General features: G+C 38.4%; 1 protein-coding gene across 1 annotated transcript in view; it reads left to right on the forward strand.

Annotated features, from left to right (window-relative positions):
• The window catches only part of sufu (suppressor of fused homolog (Drosophila)), a 109,722-nt gene that overhangs the window by 80,399 nt on the left and 5,295 nt on the right, over positions 1 to 24,028 (forward strand). The window contains exons 9-12 of the mRNA XM_063071283.1: positions 11,528 to 11,572; positions 15,684 to 15,818; positions 17,638 to 17,776; positions 23,241 to 23,309. Coding sequence (XP_062927353.1) covers positions 11,528 to 11,572; positions 15,684 to 15,818; positions 17,638 to 17,776; positions 23,241 to 23,309 — 388 coding nt within the window. The remainder of the gene's footprint in view (positions 1 to 11,527; positions 11,573 to 15,683; positions 15,819 to 17,637; positions 17,777 to 23,240; positions 23,310 to 24,028) is intronic.

Raw genomic sequence — 24,028 nt, forward strand, 5'->3', positions numbered from 1 at the left:
CACAATCTCTTATCAGCACACGAGCACCACAATGCTGTACTTTAGTCCTTGTTCTACTCGCTTTACACTTAATGACTGTGTGGCTAAGCACAGCTCCAATGCCATATTCAAGGTTGCTGATGACACCACTGTTGTAGACTGAATTAAAGGTGATGTTGTATTAGCATATAGGAGAGAGATTGACTATCTGGCTGAATGGTTTCAGAGCAACAACCTCTCACTCAATGTCAAAGACCAAGGAGCTGATTATTAACTTCAAGAGGAGGAGACCAGACGTCCATGAAGCAGTTTTCATCAGAGCATCAGTGGTGGGGAGGGTCAGCAACTTTAAATTCTTGGTGTTATCATTTCAGAGGACCTGTCTTGTGCCCAGCTACCCTACCCTATTGCTTTTCTTAGTAATCAAACTTAACAGTTGGCACTGTGGTAAAATGTAGTACCCATAAAATTGCAGTGATATAATGTTCATTGTTGTAAAGATGTCTTTGGGTCCCTTGGAGACTGCTGGAAATTCCTCAAGTGCCCTTATGAAATCAGGCAGTTGCTCCCATGCATTCTTCATGCAGTATGGTAATATTAGGTGGGAACTTCCTCTCGGGCTTCTCATAGTGGAAGATTAAACTAAAAAGAGCCGTGTAGCTCATTTAGAGGAAATCTTTTCTGGTGAAATTAATTCCAGAACAAATTGCTGCTTCACCTGTTTGACAGGACATTATCCATATTTTATATAACAGAGACAAGTTCATTGTTAGGGGGAGTGGAGCTAATCTTCAGAATTAATGGGAAACTGTTTAACCAGCATTTTAGATCCAAGGTCACCTGAACCTCTGAAGTCAAGATACAACATGCAAGTGATACTTGCATTTGTGCACACTGAGAGGCTGAGCTCCAAGATATCATCAAATTTTTCAAGGCATGAGAGGAAATTACCTTTACGCTCAATACAGTCGGCCCTCCTTATCCGCGAGGGATTGGTTCCGGGACCCCTCGCGGATACCAAAAAACGTGGATGCTCAAGTCTCTTATTCAACTTGTCTCAATGCGGTGGACCTTAGGACCCAGCAGAACCCCGGACCTTATTTAACCTGTCTCAGTGCGGTGGACATTAGGACCCGCGGCGGAGCTCTGAATTTGCAGTGTTTCTGTTCACGAAAAGAATCACGATCACGATTGAAAATAAAGTGGAAATAATAAAGCGATTGGAAAGAGGTGAAATGCCATTGGTCATTGGAAAAGTGTTAGCCTACAGTCGGTCAACGATTGGAACAATTTTAAAGGATAAAGTGAAAAAGGCCCTGCCCCGATGAAAGCTACAATTATTACTAAGCAATGCAGTGGTTTAATTATTGGGTTTTGGTGTTTTGGGTTTTTGATCCTCCACATCAACCCGGCATGGATGGAGAGCGCGCTTGGTAGCGGTCTGTCACTGGATCGAACTCAGGAACTTCTGTTCCCGAGCACGGCGCTGAAACATACGTTTCTTAAATGTTTTATATGCATAGAAAGGTAAAATATATACTAAGACAAACGTTTGACTGACTGACACTAAATAATACTGGATGTACCTGTTCCGACTTACTTACTTGCGGTTTTTTTCGATCCTGATCCACGATAACCTATGCGCATCCTCCCGTATACTTTAAATCATCTCTAGATTACTTATAATACCTAATACAATGTAAATGCTATGTAAAATAGTTGTTGTACTGCATTGTTTAGGGAATAATGACAGAAAAAAAGTCTGTACATGCTCGAACAACAAGTGCTGGAAGAGCTGTTCCGGGTTTTTTCAATTCATGGTTGGTTGAATTCGCACGTGCGGAACTCGCAGATAAGGAGGGCCGACTGTATCTGCAAGGCCTAGATCCACTGCCAACCTGCCTTAGATGTACAACACTGCCCTCTGACAATAAAGGCCCTCTCTACAAGATCTTGGAATGCACAGACTACTACTCATATTTCAGAATTCCCCTCTTGGTGAAGATGGATACCAGGGATGAAATTCCCAACCACCTTCAGTGTACCAGGACTGCCTTTTTGTTATTGAGGTCAAGTATCCTTGAATATCAACACCCAAGACTTGGTACTGATCTCATCGTCTCTGGGTAACAGTGATTCCTGCTTCCGAAATCCGGTTTACCTATAGCTGGCATCTTTAAGCACTAGATACAAGTCAGCAGTGCTCGTTTCATAAAATCCGCAACTCAGCTAAAAGATACACAACCCAATGTTAATGGCTGTCTCAGGTCAATATTACCAGTATTGAGGCCTCTGTTTCTCACTCAACTGTATAGAGCTACCTTGCTCATTTCCATGCTAGACACCAGATTCGACAAAGGGACATGGTTCCAAACTCTGTTCCGTAACGCGACTACCAGGCAGGTAAAGAAAATGGTTCAGGGATGTACTCAAAGCTTTTATTTTTTTTTTGGAAAAGGCTGAGAATTAGGACCATTGAAAATGGAAGCAGATCATTTAGGATGGTTTGGACGTTCTCAGGGCATGGATCCGGGGTATGTAGAAGCCCTACATTAGCAGTGCACTGCCTCATAAACTAGCAACCCTTTTGTTCTGTTGGCTATATGTGGCTCCCATATTGACCTAATTACCCAAATAAGGAGTGATGCACCAAAGAAGGAAGTATTTTGATTACTTGACAAATTTTGCCCATGCTTGATGCTGTGGGGTATTCAAATGGGCTCATACTTTCTATGATCACAAACACATGAAAGTCTGCAGATGCTGGATTCTGAATTAACACATACAAAACACTGGAGGAACTCAGCAGGTCAAGCAGCATCTACGGAAGAGAGTAACCAGTCAACGTTTTGGGCCTAGACCGTTATTCGGGACTCGGTCCTGAAGAAGGGCCTTGGCCTGGATTGTCGGCTGTTTACTCCTTTCCATAGATGCTGCCTGACCTCCTGTGTTCCTCTGGCTTTTTGCATGTGTTACTTTCTTTTGTCTTTACGGCAATCTGACTTTAGAAAGGAGATATATCTAAGTAAAGCAAAGTTTGTTGAACAATACTATTATAAATTAACTAAAAGATGAGAGAAAGATGTATCTTCCCTGTAACAGATCGTGCTGTATAAAATGCTGGCTGGGGGTGCTGTGCTCTAACTTTTCAAAATCATCAGTCTTTAGAAGTGACTTGGACAAATGCTTTGGAGCTAGGGGTAGGGGGAAACATCAATTAAAAATACACTAATCCCCGTGGCATACCCAAGTAACCAGTTTTCAATAAACTGTCAACTTCAATAGCCGTCTGGATCTGATTTTCCAGAAAGAGTCTTGTGCACAGCCATTTTTCATTATTATTTGTAGTGCCTTCATTTTAAAGCACTGAGGTTTTTTGATCTGGGTTAACTCATTGTTAGCTTCCACTTGGACCTAAATAATGTTAAAGGGGTCAAGGTCTAGAGGACAAGAGGCATAGAATGTTGATAGATAAAAGAACCGAAAGTGGCATTAAGGCATTTTTTAGATGGTCTGGAATATTCAGTCTGGGTTAGAAGTGGAAACAGTTACATTAACAGCATTCTAAAGAGTTGAATAAGCATCTGACAGGAATGAATTTGGTCAGGGTAGTGAAATTTATCAATATCCCATCCTCAACCTACAGACAAGATCATCTAGAACCCTGGCATAATCTTCAGATGGATGGGATGGATTCCATGAGCTGGCTCACAGAAGACATGTTTAATATTGTGACATATTTATTTAGCAACTACTGTTGTACAACTTGTGAAGGGAAATTAAAGGTGTGAATATATTTCTAATAGCTGGAACATGTAAAAATTGAAGTGTGCAAATTCAAAGGATTGGATAAGCATATTCAATGCTATAACATGTCTAGCAGGAAAAGTCTCTTGTTAATATTGTTGTAAAATCAAATAATAGAGTGGAAGGCAGCCATTCAGCCCATTAAATGCATTCAGCTCTAGGAAAAATCAATGCAGTTAGACCCACTTCTGCACACTCTTCTCATTTGTCTACAAAGGTTTGTCTGATTAGCATTTGAGGGGTTGTGTTGAATGTTTTGCCACTGCCCAATCAAACAGTGCATTTCGCATTCAGTATTTCTTTTCCTCGTGACCTTCGGCTCACTTGTCAATCATTTTGAATCTGTGTTCTAAAAATACTATGTAATGTATCACAACCAAAGAGGCAAGTCTTCATTTGATGCCCAAAGTGGAAAGGACACCTTCCAAAAATGCAGCAGCTCCTCAATGCCGCAGTGGACATCTAGGTCAGATTCTGTGCTGAAGTTACTGGAAAGAAACTTGGGACTTTGAGATGGCAGTTATGACGGACAAGGTTGAAATTGCAGAATTAGTGGGACCTGGGACCTGTGTTGATATTTGGGTTGGAGCAAGGGATCAGGTTGAAGTACAACAGGGTGGGGTGCTCAAAGTAGATGGTGTCATACGAGAGAGATCTACTTACGATTTGGTAACTCATGGCATCCAGTTATGGCAACTTGGTATTTGAAAATGTAGACAAACTGTGAAATGGTAGAAAACATGGAATAAAGTCAGAGTGGTTTTAAAGAGCTATTTTAACTTTTATATAAATTGGTAAGCAGTTAACAAAGCAGTGAATTTCTGAAATGTATTCAAAATAGTTGTCTGCATTGTTCAAATTCTAATTTGGTAACTGGGGAATAAATAAAGTCAGTTTCAAGTTTGTATCCATACAATGAATCTGTTGAAATGTTTTAAAAGCCCAATTGATATACCAGTGTTCATTTGGGAAGAAAATTCTTATCTCATTTGTTCTTTGAGTCCAACCAACATCAGTGTGCTAACACTTAACTCTGTTAATTGGTTTCAGTAGACTGTTTGAAACTGAAAAATGCAAATCAGCTGCAAAGATGATGGGTTTGCTTGAGGCTTTCTTCTGTGTGATGGGACAGTGACTCTCCTTGGCAAACAGACAAAATCTGTTAATGAGCGAAGCACTTTGTAGATCAGTACAAGGTAGTTTTTTAAAAAAAGGATTTTGATGCAAAACCAGCTCCTAAGAGGCAAGAACTCAATAAAGAAAAAATCTTTGAGAACAGTTCAAGAATTGAAAAATACAAAACTACTATAAATAGTGTAGCAATTCGCTTAAGGCTTTGCAGTGTCAGCTGTTGTGATTGTGTCCCGTTTCTGTAAGGAGTTTGTACATTCTCCCCTTGATCACGTGGGTTTCTTCTGGGTGCTCCTATCCCCTCCCACACTCCAAAGGTCAGTGTCATTAAAGTGTGAGCACACTATGTTGGCACTTGAAGTATGGTGACACTAGTGGGCACATTCCTTGGACAGTGATTGTTGATGTAAAACAACATTTCACTGTACACGTGACAAATAACCCTTAATAAAAGGCAAAAACTGCAGATGGGAGGGAAAATGATAAACATCAAAAGATTTTTTAAACTTTGAGTATAAACATTCAAGATGTATCAAAATTAATAATAAATCTGGAGGGAAGATTAGAATCAGTGAGAGTGTCCTTTAAACAGAGTATTAGAAATGGAAGAAGGAAATGTGCAAATGCTCTACATTAATGTATTTACATGTTAATAAGAGATGGCATGCCATGGACTAATGTGAATTTCCAAACTTACCATAAGCATAATAATTGAAAGGGTGTTGAATCATTTTGGAAGAATGGCTAATTTCATATTGCAACCATTTAAATATTCAAGAAAAATAGCACTTATCAAGTTGATTTGGACAAATCTAATAAGCAAATCTATTGTGGTGCTAGTCGGCTTGTACACTAATCAGGTATGTGGAACTGTTAAGCTATCACAGGACATACTACAAAATACTTATTATCTTTTGAGGAGAAATTGCTTTGCAATATCAGTAAGGTTAGAATGTTGGCTTAATAATGAATGGGCGTGGACTTGGATAAGTTATTACACTGATTTTGAAAGAAAATGATTCTGTAAAAATTGCAGAAGTTAGCTAATCTAAACTTGCCATGGCTTGAGGTAATGTCTAATTTGCATCTACTTGTTTTTTTTCAGGCTTTAAAGTAAGTATAATTTTGCTAGCTTGAAATAGTTTTGCTAAAAAGTTAATATTAGTTTTACAAGCTAATATTGTAAGAGCATTCCTCGGGAGGGTGAACCCATGAAAAGACCTGTGCTAAACAATTTACTGGATGTTCACTGAGATATTTAACCTCTCACTTCAACAGTATGAGGTATCCACCTGCTTCAAGAAGGATTTACTTATACCAGTGCCTAAGAATAATGTGGTAACCTGCCTCAGTGATTATTGTCCAGTAGCAATTATATCCCTAGTGTTGGAGTGTTTTGAGAGAGTTGTGATGGAAACATCATCTCCTGCCGTAAGAGGCAACATGGATCCGCTCCAATTTGCCTACCGGAGCATCAGGTCCACACCAGATGCAATCTTATTGGCTCTTCACTCAACCCTGGAACATCTGTTCAGCAAAGGTACATACATCAGGAAGTTCTTTATCAAATACAGCTCAGCGTTCAATGCTATCTTCCCTCAAAACTAATCAATAAACTTCAAGACTTTGGCCTTAATACCTCCTTGTGCAATCGGACATCCGATTTCCTCACTTGCAGACCCTAGTCAGTTTGGATTGGCAACAACATCTCCTTCGCAATTCCAAGGCTGTGTGCTTAGTCCCCTGCTCTACTTACTTTGCACTTGACTGTGTGGCTAAGGACAGCTCCAATACCAGTTTCGATTTTGCTGTTGTAGGCTGAATCAAAGGTGAAGAGTCAGCATATAGGAAGGAGATTGAAAGTCTGACTGAGTGGTGTCATAACCGCAACTCAATGTCAGCAAGACTAAAGAGCTGATTTTTGACTTAAGGAGGAGGAAACCAGAGGACCATGAGCCAGTCGTTATCGGAGGATCAGGCGGAGAGCATATGCAGCTTTAAGTTCCTCAGTGTGATCATTTTGGAGGACCAGCTCATAAGTTCAATTAGGAAGAAAGCATGGCAGCGCCTCTACTTCCTTAGCAGTTAGTGAAGATTTGTCATGACATCTAAAACTAACAGACTTCTATAGGTGTGTAGTGGAAAGTATATTGACTGGCTGCATCACAGCCTGGTATGAAATGCCAATGTTTTTGAACAGAAAATCATACAAAACGTAGGGGATACGACCCAATCCATCACGGGTAAAGCTTTCCCCCATCATAGAGCACTCCTATGTGGAGTGCTGTTGCAGAAAAGCAGCATCGGTCATCAGGGACTACCACCCCAGGTCATGCTCGCTCCTCGGTGTTGCCATCAGGGAGAAGGACAGGAGCTTCAGGAACAGTTAATACCCCTTAACCATCAGGCTGTTGAACCAAAGGGGATAACCTCACTCAACTTCACTAGCCATATTATTGAAATGTTCCCATAGCCTATGGACTTGCTTTAAAGGACTCTTCATCTCATGTTCTGGGTATTTATTGCTTATTTATTTATTATTTGTGCAGTTTGTTGTCTCTTGCACAATGGTTGAGTGCCCAAGTGGTCTTTCATTGATCTATTATGGTTATTATTCTATTATGGATTTATTGAGTATGCCCGCAAGAAAATGAATCTCAGCTTTATGTGGTAACGTCTATTTACTTTGAACTTTGAGTTCACCAGCAAAATTGGATCTTCTTCATAAAGGTTAAACTAATTTTTTTCAATAAAACGATCAAATTAATTCTATATTTAAGGCTTTCTCTTTAATATTTGTACATGTTTATATGAAGCTTTCAAAGTTAAATTTAACTTTTTTAAAGAAAACACTCATCTGATTTTGCTAGTGTTTGGACAATGATTATAGTATTAATGATAATTTTAGTTTATTTAGTATTTATTTTTCCTCTTGAAAGATAAAGATGGTTGCTGTTCAGTTATATGTAGTATACCATAGAGAATTTTTATATTTGGGTATGGAACAATCTTTATTCACACATTTATAGGTTAGCAGTGCTTACCTTCATATTCTGCTGGAGTTTCTAGCCTAGCAGGCAGGTCGTCTTGTCTCAGGAATGAATTCATAGATTAGATATGACTCATCCCCATCCATTGAAAAGAGAATTAAATCACAAGTGGGCCTAAAATGACAATTTGAGGGCATTTTTTTCTTTTAGATTTGTAATTCTGCCTTTCTACTGAATTGAAATCCAAAAGATGTATTTTAATTTAAGATGTACATCTTAAACTGTGGTTGATAATACTCCATATCAGAAGGGCTCAAAACAAACTTAAAATTGTTGATTAAGTCTTCAGCTTTGTTTTCAAGTTAAATTATCTGAACTCGTTCAAGTCAGTTTAGTACAGGAAACTCCTGAAATACAACATCTAAGAATATCCCACTGCACATGAGCTAGGGCATTATTCTATACTTTTCATTATAGTGCTATACACCATCAAAATTCTAAAATAATTTCCTGTACCAAAATGTGGCAGAAATTGAAGTTTGCATTGAACACTGAAGACCAGAGCCATTCACATGGTATAATAGTGTGGTCATTATCCTACTGGAGTGGCATTCAAACCATAATTTCAGATCCCACTGTGGCATTTCAAATACTTTAAAATCTTCATTCACTTGAAAGCTGCAAGTAAAAATCTATTTGTCATTAAACCTCGTGTGATTAAATAATGTAACTTAGTTAAAGAAATATTGTCAAGTCTCCTTTTGACTGTTCTAGGTCAATGTAATTGTTTTGATTCTAAAATGACAGCTGTTGGGATGGGCAATGCTCAAGAATAAATGAAGGAATAAAATTGTTGCCATTCCATACATCTGGTATTCCCGCCCCCCCCCCCCCAAATCCTTGTTCTCCGTTTGCTGTTTTCAGCTGAATGAATCTGTGCATTGGATACTGCACTTGAGCTCAAGTTGCCCCCTGCATTTGTATCTCTCATTATGCCTTTTTAAAAATCTTAAGACTTAGTTATTCCGATGCTCCCTTCTCTGGCATCTCTTTCTTTTGGTAAAGTTACACCTAATCAAAATTCTGCCTTCCTGCGCCTCGCAAGAATCCCAACTTTCCCTTGCTAACCTACATTCCTAGAATACAAGACATTAGATGCAGGATATGTGTACTTGTTCAAATCCATTCTTGCCCTATTCTGCCTCTGCAACTCTATTCCTTCAAGATCACTGCATTCCAATGCTTTTGGAGTCACATATCTTAGCAGATTCTTCCACCTTTACTGCCTATGTTATCAGCTCTGTAAATGTCAAGCTCTCAAATTCCCCACTTACGCCTCTGCATAATTATTTCTGCTTCCAAGAATTCTGTCACTCCTTAGAACCCACTTTTGATCAATCGTATGTCATTTCTTCATTCTCCCCTGCTCCAATAACTGATTGGTCTATCTAATTTATGACCCTGGGACCGTTTCCTACATTAAAGGTGCATTTAAAAAAAAACATCCCGTGTTCTTTGTCTTATTGGACTTGGAATAGATACTGTGTTGGTGTTAGTGTGTACATGGTAGAACTGAAAACGAGAGAACAGATGTGATTAAGACTGTCAGATTACTGTTTGAAGGAAGAGAATAAAGATGCTTGGGAACAGAGCAGCTTCATAGAACTTTTACTATTTATGGACGATAAACATCCAGACAAATTGGTTGATTTGAGACCTGTTTCCATGTTGTAATTTCCTCATTAAATGTTAGCTCCTTTTTGATACTTCCTCTCAAAATACGCCCATCAAAAATTAATGGTTTTGTTTTGCTATAATATGTTTAAAAGGGAATCCAGGGTTCAAAAAATAAAGGTTCAAAGGTTCATTTATTATCGAAGTATACAACTCTGAAAATCTTCTTCTCCAGATAGCCACGAAACCAAGAAAGAAAAGAACGGCAGCATGATCATTGCAACCCCCCCCCCTTCCCACCCCTCCCCATGTTTAAAGAAAATGAGAAAAACAAAGTAAGGCAAAAAACAAAATATAAAAAAATTATAAGATTTGCGGGGGGGGGGGGAAGGTGGGAGGGAGTGGAGTCCATAGTCCAAGTTCATATCCAAATCCAGAAGGCAGAAAGCCTGGGTAACATTCTCCGGGCCAGTGGTAGGCCATGCAGTCTTCCCCCCTCTCCAGCAGCAGAGTGATCTCACCAGTGATCAGAAGGCAGGCAGCCAGCGAACAGTGGAAGCTTTAATTGCAAAAATGGAGTCTAACATCTGTTTGCGCCTCTCCTTGCCACGAGACTTGTTCTTGCTGCCGCTGCCTCCTGGAATCCTCTCGGAGACTGCAGAGTGCTGAAACACCCAAACAATCTCCAGACTGCAAATCACAGGCTCCAACACTTCCAGAACCACATTAAAGACAAAAAAAAACAGTTGTAAAGCACATGAAAGAAGTGAAATAAATAGTTTCTTGGTCTATCCAGGATGTCGACCGTGGGAGCGTGTATGTAGAGCCCCTGTGATTGTAATACCAGTTGTTTTCCACTCCGTTGTTTCTGGCTTCGTCATTTTATTAAAGTAAATTGTAGCTTTTTGTATGTTAGGTTATTGAGTTAGTTCCTTGCATCAGCATGAACAAGATAGTTGCCTCAGTTGGTCATGCCATATAAATGACTTTGTGTTAGAGTGGTACGCTCCTAGCAAACAGTTCATAATATAAAGCTATGCCACCTGCATGTATGAAGAAACATAAATTGGTGGGGGGGGGGAGTATTTTATATTTAGTTAGCCCATGCACATGCACAGTGAGAACCAATTTCATTTTCAATGGTGAATTATGAACTCAATAAGGGCATAAGTTTGGGGGTCACCTGTACTATGGAGACTGACTGTAGTGATGTGCAAGAGACATTACAGTCAAACATGAAAATACTATTATGTCACGTTCTCTAACAGATGGGCAGTGTTAACAGTTTAAGATTATGATGTACCCCTGTTTACCTATAATTTCTCCCTTGTTGCGTCAGATGGTAATTTTGAATTATAAACAGAATCACCAAGCTATGCAGAATGTTGAAAGGATGGGGATGTCATATGTGTGGTTTAGGTAACACTACTTGTGAATCTAGTTAAGTAGAAGAGAGTTTAAGTCAATAAATATTTGTTTTTAAAATGCAGAAAGAACTGTACTACGTCATGGAGGTGGTGGCACCATTGTTGTAAAATCTGAATTATTTGCTCCCATTTTCCTTGAGCTTTTTGATAATAATGACCTCAACATAATGAGAACTCCTTCCATGAACTGTTCATGATTGTTTAAATATAGATTCTCATTTGCTAAGTTTAAAGCATGTTGCAGTATACATGCTAATGTAGCTTTTGTATTTGTTATAATGTAAGCTTCCAACATATAATACTGCACTCCATGAAGCATAGTTTGATATTTTTCTAAAATTTGAGATTAATATATCTAACTTCATATGATTTAAAGAAATAGAATATGTTTCAACCTTTGAAAATAACAGATCAAAAAAAATCAAATATTAATCCTAGTTGTAAATCTAAATAGTTTTGTTTTTGAAATATGGCATTGTGGTTATTTTTGGTACAAATCTACCCATAATTTTTCCATAGACTAGTGCAATCAGTGGGCCATTTCCAGAGCAAGCAAACTGAAAGGTAAGAATATAATGCACAGTTTGTCTTACCCTTTCCCAGTCTCTCTGGGGTTGTGAAGCTCAGATTATACTTGCATTTCTACTTAGCTAAAAAGATCATTAAGCTGAGAAATTTCAAATGTTTTTTTTTGCCAACCTATGCGTATATTCTTGTCACACATTTTCATTACAAAGTTAATAGAAAAAAAATTACTACATTTTTAAAAATTTCATGTCATGTCAGATGTGTTGTTATAATTTAATGATTGCATGTAGAGTTGAATTAGAATTAGTGGGAAATTTTCTGTTTGTTACCAATATACAATACTGCAATTGGCAAGTCAGAGTTGAATTCTTCGACACTTTAGTGGTTCTTATCGTAAAATTTTGTAAAACTACATTACGCAAAGTTATTGTAGAGTTTGTGTTCTGTAAGTGCCATCTTTTATTAGTAACATGAACTGGCTTTTACTGATGCACAATAAAAGCCACAGGGATACTTTGACCTGTTTTAACTAATATTTGAAGTGTGGCTACCCATTCAGGTTAGAATGTTAGTTTCTGGAAAAAAACATGTTGAGCATAATGTTTGCTTTACTTCATTGCAATGAAAAGCTGGAAATAATTAACCTGGACCAGAGAACTTCCTTTAAAATAAAAATTAACAATAAAATATATAGTTAGTTAATTAATTAACTTTTGAACCTTATTTTTCTCTTTGGAAACCTATTACTGCGGGAGGGTCCAGTTCACAGCCATACATGGGATAGCCCAGCTATTCATTTTATTGCATGAAAATCTGGATTCGTGGGCTATTAGGTTATGTTTCCATTATAAATACGCTAACCATAAATCATTTAGTTTTTGCCTTCCAACCACATGGAAACATTTCTTTTATTCATTTTTAATTTTGCACATTTTTAGCCACTGAAAAGCTTCAGAATTTGGTGCCATCCATAAAAGGCACTTGTTAGAATTGGTTGTTGGCTTGAATTTCTTGATATGAAAGAGATTTTGGTGTATTGAATTTTAAGTAGATCTAAAACAATTATTGCTTTCTAAAATTATGGTTGTGAGTGGCTAAAATCCAAAAGAAATGGGCAGTGTACTTCTAGGGTTGTTTTTGAGAGGTAGGTTTTGGATATTTGGAGAAAATAGGATTCACTGGCATTTTGTGGTTTAAGTGGTAATTTTACTGTATGGAGTTAAGTTGTGTTGGATCATGGTTGTTATCAGTATTTTTGCCACTTAATTAGAAAACTAAAATAACTGTTTACAGTTAAAAGTACATATGTAAATCAAATTTTCACTCATTTAATGTGTTAAGAATTGTTTGGACACCATGGAAACAAATCCTATGTGACAATCTACTTCCCCCACAGCTCCCTTAAAGCTGAGATATGTAATTCAGACTGGCAGCATATTAAAAGCTTTCATAATTCTTTACTTCTGTTTGTCAGTGAACTTAACAGGATCGGCTGTGGCGTAGTGTTTAATATCTTTTTATCTTCACTTTGCAGATCCTTATTAGGTCGTGTTGCTGTAACATTTAGCAATGAAGCACAACATATTTTTGTCCCTTCCCAGAGATGCAACCTGACTGTTCATAGACATTATCCTCTTGACCCTAATCTTTTACCTCATTAACACATCCAAGTCGAAGAAACTTTGCCCATCTTCACTCCTAACTGCATCACTTGAACGTGCTGTTACGTACTGAGTGATCTCTCAGTACATTTTCCGTAATGACCCTAATTCCTTCAGCTTCTCCTTTTCTTTTTGACGATAGGCTCATTTATGCATTTCTGCTAAAATCATTTTCATCTTCAGTGCCTCGATGTGCTTGTTTCAGTATCTTAGCCAGTTTTCAGAAATTCCTTCAAGCCTGAATTGCCTGATCCTGCTTCTGCCATCTTTTTGCCCTGTACTCTGTTCCTACCTGTGATGCATTGTGTGTTTTTATGTCATCTGAATTGTAATTGCTGTAGAGTATGCAACAATAATGTCTTCACAGGACTAGGTTCTCTAAATATTTCTAAGGTTCTCCTCCTTAGAAATGTCCCTAAAATTGAACCTTGCAGCTATACTTTAGGTATCTAACAGCATTCCTTTTAAAGTCATATCGCAGAAGGCTACTTGGCCCATTGAATCCATGCTGGCTCACAGCAGAACAATCGCATCAGTCCTATTTCCCTGGGGTCATGCAACCCAATTCTTTTTTAATTTCTCACTTTTTTGATTCTTTTGACACCTGCCTACACTAAAGAATATTTCAGTATTAGTAGGTCTTTTTGGATATGAGAAGAGACTGGAGGATCCCTCGGAAGAATATCTTAACAGATAGCAATTGAACTTGGGTCCCTGGAGTTGAGGCCAGAGCTTCTCATAATGTTACCCTATTTCAACATGTGAGCGCCTGTGTTCTCTTTGATATCTTGTTATCTCTGTGATATCTTTGTTATCTGCTAGAAGAGCCTTAAAACAATTTATTAAATGGAAGTAGGGATAAAGGTATAAATTGCAGAATTCTGGTTGTACCATCCAAAGTATACCTGACCAGGTTAGACTGATTGAAGTTCAGACAAGGGGTGCTGGTCCTGAAGAAGACCCATCTAGATCTGTTGGAAATGAACGTTGGGAATGGAGGTGGGTTTGGTCACAATGGTTCCTCCCCATGGTCAGTCAGTCAAATAACACTGATTTTAAAAGACCAAAAATAATAATAAATTGAGCAAGATATCAGATGGAGTGATAGTTTCAAGAGGAAAATGAGACTTCTGAAAAAAGTTCAAATGGGAACTTAGTGCAATTTGAAATACCTTTACTCATACTTTTACAGATTTTTTTTATGACAAACTACTTTTGAATGGAGCAAAGAGAAGTACCTGGGATGTCTTAAATGTTTTAAAGTTTCACTAGGAAAAAATAACTTGTTGGACTAATTTATTGTTGTTTTATTGTGTTCCCTTCATTGAACTCTGAAAATGTTGTTATGCTTATATTTCAAAATTGCACTAATATGGAAATGGCTAACTCCTTAGTGTAATAATCTGTATTGTTTATTTTACTGTTTTCGTTAGAGGATAAAGAGAAATGGGTTTACTCCATTTAGATTGGGCATTGAGTTCTGTGAACATAGGAATATTTGCATCCCTTCCACCCCTCCCCAGTGTAATCAGCTCTGTCTATATGGTACTGAACATATAACATTTCAAGCAAGTGATCTGAAAAATGTTTCTGTGTTAATTTTCATTGAGAGTTCTGCAGGTGATCATAAACCAGTTTTCCAATGTGTTAAATACTGTTTATGATTCTGGAGTCTATGGAAACTTGAGGGTATTACGTGATCCTTGATACTTGATTCAGCATAATTCAGTTATCAAGCCTGCCAATTTATTTTAAAATAGAAGAAATGTGTAAACATGTATTTGATCACCTGGTAATGTGTGCAGTTCCAGCCTGATGAAATACAGGGGCATTTTGTTGCTTTGAGTGAATAACTGCTGGTTGGAATTTGATTATTTGGAGGCCATGTCCCCACACTATGGCCAACGGGCTCCTGTTAATAAGTTGGAGTTGAAATAGAAGTAAGAAGTGGGTCTCGTAAGCACAAAGTAATCTGCAGATGCTGGGGTCAACACTGGAGGAACTCAGCAGGTCAGACTTTTCCGCGGATGCTGCCCGGCCTGCTGAGTTCCTCCAGCGTGCTAAGAAGCGGGTCTGCTGGGAGCAGTTTGCAACAAGTTGCCACACTCCAGTGTCATCTTACACAACTTACACTAAATTGTGTCCAGTCCTGTGGCATTCATGCCAGGATTTCAATGTGCATAATTGCCTAATTTCAAGCTTTAGATTTTTATTAGATTAATATTAGTTTTTGATATTTTCTTTAATTGTATTAAACTATCATAAATAAATTTTAGCAGCACGCACAAAGCACTGGAGGAACTCAGCAGGCCAGGCAGCACCCATGGAGAAAAGCACAGTCGATGCCACGGACCCAAACTCTTGTCTGCCTGGCCTGCTGAGTTCCTCCAGCATTTTGTGAGTGTTGCTCGGATTTCCAGCATCTGCAGATTTTCTCTTGTTTGTGATAAAATAATTTTAATTTGTTTCCTTGTTCTGCTTTCTAGGACTAGAAAAGATAGTTTGGAGAGTGAAAGTTCTGCTGCTATTGTTCCTCACGAATTGATCCGCACCAGGCAGCTGGAGAGTGTACACCTTAAATTCAACCAGGAATCAGGAACTCTTATTCCACTGTCACTGAGGTGAACAGTTGCTAAGTTTTGCTGAAAGAAATGAAATCTAGAAAGCTTTCATCGTAACACTATAAACATTATTTGAACTAGTAAGGATCAAAGAAAATCCATACATGCAGATTGAATCTTGTATGGCAGAATGTTACGACTTAGTTATGGGCTTTGAGGTAAAAACTGGCAGTTTGGGCTAGGAAAATTAGAGGAAAAAAATGTACTCTAACAATTTTCAGAGTAGCTTTGAAAAGACCTTTCAATCACAAGAAAGCATTTTATTACTCTTGGGCAGCATAGCAGTGCAGCAGTTAATGCTCTTGTAGCTCCAGTGACCCGGCTTTGATCCTAACCTCAGGTGCTGTCTGTGTGGCATTTGCATGCTCTTGCCTTGCATCTGGTATCCCCACATTCCAAAGGTATTCTGGTAGGTTAAATGGCTACTGTAAGTTTCTCCTTGTGTAGGCAGGTGGCAGGAGGTTTGGGAGAGATATGGGCCTAAAGTGGCATGTCTCTATGGGAGAAGATAGGCTGCGGGGAAATCAGGGAATGGGACAATGGAAACACCGGGAGCTGACTCAGCTCGGTGGGCCAAATGGCCTTCTATTTCATAAAGTAATAGATATGAACTTTGGCGGGATGAACAATGGGACAAATAAGATAATTAGACATTTGCAAAGCAGTAAGTTTGTGCTTTGGTGTTGTTAGAAAATTGTGAAGAATTAAATTAGTTTCTGCACCATTTTAAAAGCTATTCAAAGTTGCAATTTTCCTTTCCAGTGTAGCTTTGGCCATCTCAGTAAAATTTAGTGGGATTTCCATATTGCTTTATTTCCAAAATCCATGAATGTTCTTCAGAATCTGCATCGAGATTAGGATCAAATTTAATGCGTCCACATTCTTTGATAAAAAGAACTGTTCAGCATTTAAGTTTGTTGAATTACATCCTACCTGAATATTTTTTAAAAAGTACAATTTGATCCAGAAGAGATTCACATTGTTTTAGCTCTTAGGAGACTTTGGTAAACTATTCTGTGTTTTATCACAACTCCTGCACAGTCGTCAGGGTATTAAGATGTAATAGAACAGTCTAGTCATCATTATCTGTACAAACTTCCTGATTAAAATTAAACATCTTTACTCCAGTTCTTCCTTTTTTTAGTATATTTTAAAGTTACAATGAAATACTTATCAATCGGCACCACAGGAGCGTAGTGGTTAGCACAAGGCTATTACAGCTCGAGGTGATCCAGAGTTCAATTCTGATGCCGTTCTGTAAGGAGTCTCTGTATATGCTCCTTGTGGGATGCGTGAGGTTTCCCCAGGTGTTCCAGTTCCCTCCCACAGTCTGAAGATCTACCGGATAGGTTAATTGGTCATTGTAAGTTGTCCCATGATAAAGTCAGGGTTCATTGTCGTTGTGGGGTTGCTGGGCGGTGTGGCTCGAAGGGCCGGAAGGGTCTACTCTGCACTGGATGGCTAAATAAATAAAAGTGAAAGTCTCCTGCACCCAACAAAGAATTAATTTTTACTTCCTCAGATAATTTCATTCCACTTTAGACGTGGAACTCTCCCCTCCCTCCCCCCCACCAAAAAAAATTCAAGTAAAAGTTGACCCAGCCGTAGGTTTGTGTGCCAAAATGTATATCTTTGGCTCCCCTGGTCCAACAGCGCATCCACAGCACATGACTGCAGGCACGGATCTCTCTTCCAGTCCTAGTGGAAACCTAGTCAATGTATTATGCTGCTTCTCAGAAATAGTTTCAATCGAAGCAGCCTGTATATGTGAAAGCAAATACAAGTCTGTGATGAAATTTGCTTTTTTTTTAAATTTTAGAGGTAGATTGTTACATGGAAGGCACTTTACTTACAAAAGCATAACAGGAGATACAGCGATCACATTTGTCTCTACTGGAGTTGAAGGGGCGTTTGCCACAGAGGACCATCCATATGCAGCCCACGGTCCATGGCTACAGGTGAGCATCTGCTTTACTGCCATGCCTTTTACTCATTATGGCTAAGTGATCAATCAATTATTACTATGCCAATAGCAGAAAATAATTTGCCTTCCTCCTCTTGTGAAGTTAAATAACTATCCACTTCTAACTAACCATCCTGGCTGGTTACGTAAATATTCTTCTTAAGAATCTTAACCTTGCAAATCACGTTAAAGGTTTTATTAGTGATTATTCTTTTAAAATATAATCTTCATTTTTCTGTTGCTCTCCCACTTGCATTAATTGTCCACTTTTAAGTTAGTACAAGTATTGTTTTAACATACAAAAAGAAATCTGTAATTAAGAACATGGAGTTGGCAGGTTCTCTGTCATAATCTGACACGTTTCTAAAAGCTGTTTTACTTCCATATTTTTATAATTTGACAAGCATTACATGACCCTAATTAAGGTTCCTGATCTGATCATCATTTCTGCCGTTATATCTGTGCAGAAATCCCGGCATTGCTGCTGGCTGTGCCTCCGGATGATACTCAGTTTCTGGGCATTCCTTACAAAACCCTCGCCGGCATGCTTTAACCGATGGAGTTTTGTTTAAGCATTTTTGTTTGACCATGCCTTACTTCTATTTTTGTCTTTCTCTCTTTGTCCTCATTTAAAATTAAACTGTAACTTCTAAATTTTTTAATATAAGTTTGGCATTATTCAAGATTCTAGATTTTTTTTGTTATTTATCAGTACACAAGTATAAAGGAGAACGAAATGATTATTACTCCAGATCTGATGCAGCGTAAAAAAAAACATCAAGAACACAATAAAAAACACTAAATACAAATACATAAGGTCAGCTTGTATACATAGACTGATTGTATGTACATAAAGTGACACTCGGCACAGAAGTGACTGTACGTAAGATGACACTGACAGGAAATAATAAACTACTGGTTGTGGGTGTGGTGGGGTGGGTTATCAGTGATCAGCCTTGGCAACTTGGGAGAGTAACTGCCTGGGTCTGGTGATCCTCATGGAATGAATTGCCTATGAAAGCTCATGACTTTCTTAACCAAATTTATATTTACAGTCTTACCTATACATCTTTGGCATAGGTCTATGTAAAATGAAAATTTATACCTGCTGCACACATCAAAGTTGCTGGTGAACGCAGCAGGCCAGGCAGCATCTCTAGGAAGAGGTACAGTCAACGTTTCGGGCCGAGACCCTTTGTCAGGACTAACTGAAGGAAGAGCTAGTAAGAGCTCTTGCTCATAGTCCTTTTACTAGTTCTTCCATCAGTTAATCCTGACGAAGGGTCTCGGCCCGAAACGTTGACTGTACCTCTTCCTAGAGATGCTGCCTGGCCTGCTGCGTTCACCAGCAACTTTGATGTGTGTTGCTCGAATTTCCAGCATCTGCAGAGTTCCTCGTGTTTACGTTTATACCTGCTGAGGGCTTTTAACCACCACTGGACCTGCACTACTAGGTTGTGGAAAGCAGCAAGTTCCTCAACTCTGCTCTGCTAATACCATATGGCTTAAAACTTTAATAATTATTATTTTCACTACTAGAGGAAGTAGGTTTCCCTTTCACCCTCAAACAAGAGGACACTAGATGAATGGCAATGATTCTCAGCAGTACCCAAGTAGCTAGTTTATAACCTATGTGATTTTTCAACCAATCTTGAATGCAAAGCATAGCACTTTCAGTTCATAGATATTTAGGCATTTCAAGAATAAACATAATTTAATTGAAAACAATTCATTCAAGGACTTCACAGCATAATGAAAACATTTACAGAACCTGCTACATTAATTTTATTTGCTGTGCATTCTCATTTCCCAAATACACAGTAAAATTTTTGAACTATCTGCTTCCCAAATTATTTCAAAAAACATGGCGGGGGTGGGGGGGGGAGAAAATCAGAGAACATTTCCAGAACAAATGAGTTGTCTCAATCCAAATCTGACGGACCCACAATGCAGGAGCCCCTCAATAAGTCAGGCAGCATCTATGGAGTGGAATAAAGAGTCGATGTAATGGGCCAAGAACCTTCAGCAGGAAGATCCTTCATAGTCATGATGAAGGGCCTCAGCCTGAAACTTCGACTGTTTATTCCTCTCCAGAGATGCTGCCTGATCTGCTGAGTTCCTCCAGCATTTTGTGTGTGGTGCTCTGGATTTCCAGCATCTGCAGAATCTCTTGTTAATCTATATCTAATAGAGATCTGCTCACACAATTTTGCAAAAAATTCTCATTTTGAAATCCCTTCTCACAGTCCCGCACCAATTTTATTCCATAAGCTTTAACCAACATTAAAGAAATTACAGAACAGTTGGTCTAAAATATACAGAGCTGAGGTGTTCAAAGTCCTTCCCCCAGTCTTTTGGTAGCCAAGTACCAAAAGTACCAAGTATTGCAAAACTACAACTCTCTCAATCCATATTATTAATAGATTACTTCTTTTGTTTAGTACTTCATTAAAACTTCCAATCAATACCTTTGATGTGACACTGTTACATGCTTTGACCTAAACTCCACTAGCACCTCGTTAAATTTAGCTCTCTCACCATTTTCCTTTGTATGTTCAGATTTAGGACTTTATAGTGTGCAGTAGCATTATTTTGGCAAAAGAGCTAAAATTGGGCATTATTCATCACTAACTTTAATATTGGACATTCTGTACACACTAAAAATCTGCTACAGATACAGCTGGGAAAATAGGCATCCACTAAACAATGTTTTGCAAATAAATAGAAGAGCAGTGTAATCTAAATGATATGGCTCTCAGATTTTGCAAGAGCACAGTTAGAGGTAGTGACTTGTCACGTATCCTTGACGGCAAGGCAGGTTGAGCAAGTTAAATAAATATATAGGCCTTTAGAATAGAAAAATAAGGAAGTCATGGTGCTCAATGATAAGACCCAACTTAGTTTGGAGTATAATACTAAACGTCACATGAAAGGTTCAAAGCACTAGAAAGCAGTGAAAGATTAAACAGGATGACAGCAGAGTCAGGGGAGCCTGTTTTTGTGGAAAGATAGTTTAAAAACTAGGATCACTTATCTTTAAAGTGGAGAAAGTGGGATGTTTCAAAAGCTAAGGGTTTTGGTAGAGCAGAGCAATTAGGGAGAAACTCTCTCCTCTTGCAAGTTCCATAACCAAAAGTCATAAATTTAACTTAGTCAGCTTACAATGATACAAAATGAATAATTGAGATTCTGTTTTACATTGTTTAAAATGTTTGGAATGTAAAAGTGTAGTGGAAGTACATTCTATTGAGCTTTTAAAAGAACATCCATAAACTTAAGTGAACTACAATGCATTTTATAAAAAAAAACTGGTGCTTTCAACACAATTAGACATTCTTTTAAAGAACCGCTACATATGGAAAGCCCAAATAGTTACGGGCGGTACTGCAACATGCAGTTACACATTACTTAAAGCGCCCAGTTCCAATGATAGGTGGAAATGTTTTATTAGTTGGATGACAGAAGAGTAGAACCTGTCCTGAAACTTGCAAATCATAAACACGGGAGATCTTTCAGATGCTGAAGATCTGCAGATTTTAAATTTGCATGTGTGACCCTGATACTTGCATCAGTTTAGCATTAGTAATCAGAAATGAAAGAAATCACCTTCAAAAAGTCCAATGCACAGAATACCCCTGGAACATTTAAAAACTTGTGATGGCACTGACAAGCTTCAATTTTGCTCTCATCATACATCACTCAACTAAAGGACTTGGCAGAAGGAAATTTCTCCTAGGCATTTAATTTGCACCAGCACAAACCTTCAGGATGTGTATACATTTGCTCTGTCTACTCAGACTCACTGGAACACACTCATTTGTGCACTGCTCTAAAAGTCCCTGTCAACCAGGAGCCACTAATGATCCCATCTATCAATTTAGTCCTTCATGCATTTAAAGGCATTAAAGGAAACTTGACAAAGAATTTAAAAGTAAATGGAAAAAGGGAATAACATTTCAATTTACCTGCAGAGATCCCAAAAGTCACAAATAAATCATCTCATTTTTTGCATATGGCTTCTAGCCGTGTTCCTCAGGAATTGTTTTTCTGGGGGTTAGGAGGGTGCACAAATATATGTTTCATACATTTCAATCAAATGCCATTTCTGTGCTTAAAAATATGTGAGGAGGAGTGGCTGGAGCTGCTTGTGTTCTTAAAAAATCAATGACAAATAAGCAAAAGACTTCAGAGTTAATGTAAATAGATCACTAATATCCTAAGATAATCCAGAAAAATAATATATTTTGGTTTTCATGTCTACAGACATCCCACCCTGCAAAAACTCATTTCAGGGAGGTAGCACCATCAATTTGCGGGAGACTGAGAGATGGGACGTCTGCAATAGAGTAGCTCCTTAGCAGCTGGCCAGCTAGTTTAAATAACGTTAGCTATGCTAATGAACAAATGACACCTGTTAAACTCACCTCAACATGTCTTTTACATTTTAACCCACCATGGGCAATAGAAAAGTCACTGTTGCAAACAGTGCAGCGAGCAACACTGTCATTATTTGGACCCGTATTAGGCAGGGGTACACTTTAGTGTAGTCTGGGGTGACGTACATTTTATATTTTTTTTGGAACACTCTGCCATGGCGCTCGCGCGTGCGTGCTCTCGCTTGCGCTCTCTCTCTCTCTCGCTCGCGCGCGCACTCTCTCGTCGCTCTCGCGCGCTCTCTTGCTTTTCTCTCGCTCGCTCTCAAAAAAATTGATTTCTGTGATATTGTATATAATTTGCGGGCATCAGGGAGCCACTATTAATATGTGGGAGACTTCCGGAAGTTCCGGGAGAGGTGGGATGTCTGTATTTATTGCACTGGAAAACAATGGAGTTCAAATTCTGCTAGAACCAAAGAAAGTCTTTGGTTTGGTAGAATAGATGTGACAGGACAACAGGTTGCAAAGGGGATTTGAGAGAATGCTGCCAGGACTACACCTGAAGTTAGAAATAAGGCTGAGGGTTGTTTACTTTGGAACAGAGAGTGAAGGGAGACTTAATGGAAGTGTATAAAACTATGGGTGGACCAGGGAGAGTGAAAAGGAGCATCACACATAAAATGCCTGAGGAACTCAGCAGGCCAGGCAGCAACAATGGAAAAGAGTACAGTCGACATTTCAGTCTGAGATCCTTCAGCAGGACCTGCTGAAAGGTCTCGGCCCGAAACGTCAACTGTACACTTTTCCATAGATGCTGCCTGGCCTGCTGAGTTCCTCCAGCTTTTTGACAGTGTTGCTCGGATTTCCAGCATCTGCAGGTAAGGCAGTTTTTAAGCTTCAAGGGATATTCATAATGGGTTAATTGTAGAATCTGTAAAAATTCTCAATTTTGATGTGACGTTACCTCATTGAATGAAGATGATATCAGACTGTGCCCCAATAGTTTGCTCAGAGTGCAATTATATGATGAGACATGTGGAAGGAAGTGTCTATTCACCTCAACTTTGTTGTAACCGTTTGCAGATTCTGCTGAATGAAGAATTTGTGGAAAGGATGTTAGAGGATTTGGAAGACCTGACCTCCCCAGAAGAAGTAAGATTTCATAAACAAGTCATTAGAGATTAAGGGAAACTTGGTTTATGTGCATGTATAAAGAGAAATATGTACAGTATATGTATTCCTTAGAGTCCCAGTTTGTACAATATTGATTTTGTGTTCAATGCAACCACATTTACCATCAGGTTAATTTACATACCTTCATTTGGTTATTCAAAGCATTGATTTTATTGGAATATTGTTAATGTAGTATGTGTGTTACAACACCACCCCCACCCCCCAATTTAACTAGAACTTTGTTTTCTCTTGTTCCACTGTCAGGCAGCAGTAACAAGTAAACAGTCTTCAACATTTCATAAAATGTTGTAAGAAAACTTTCTCCCTAAACTGCAATTTCATAGTCAAAATTACTATTGTTTTCTGCTATAAGTATTGCAGTAGTAAATTTTGATATCTTAAAAATAACATTGAAGCAAAGTCATGATTGCCTGGATTTAAGTAAATGTAGAAATTCCTCCTTTGTCCTCACTGTTTAAAAGCAGTTGGTAATTTAGAGAAATTAAATGCTACAGTACATTTTAAGCACTTTTAGAATTTATTCAAATCTTTCCAATATTTTGGAGTAAAATTGCTGTTCTTTGGTATGATCAAATAGTGTAGCACAAGCAATTATTGATCATTTCAGTAATCAAATTTGAGCAATGATTTTTTTAAAATCTTCGTTCTTCTGAGGCTCTTACTGAGTTGTTGGAGAA

The sequence above is a fragment of the Mobula hypostoma genome, chromosome 19 (genome assembly GCF_963921235.1).
Source record: "Mobula hypostoma chromosome 19, sMobHyp1.1, whole genome shotgun sequence".
Classification (NCBI taxonomy): domain Eukaryota; kingdom Metazoa; phylum Chordata; class Chondrichthyes; order Myliobatiformes; family Myliobatidae; genus Mobula; species Mobula hypostoma.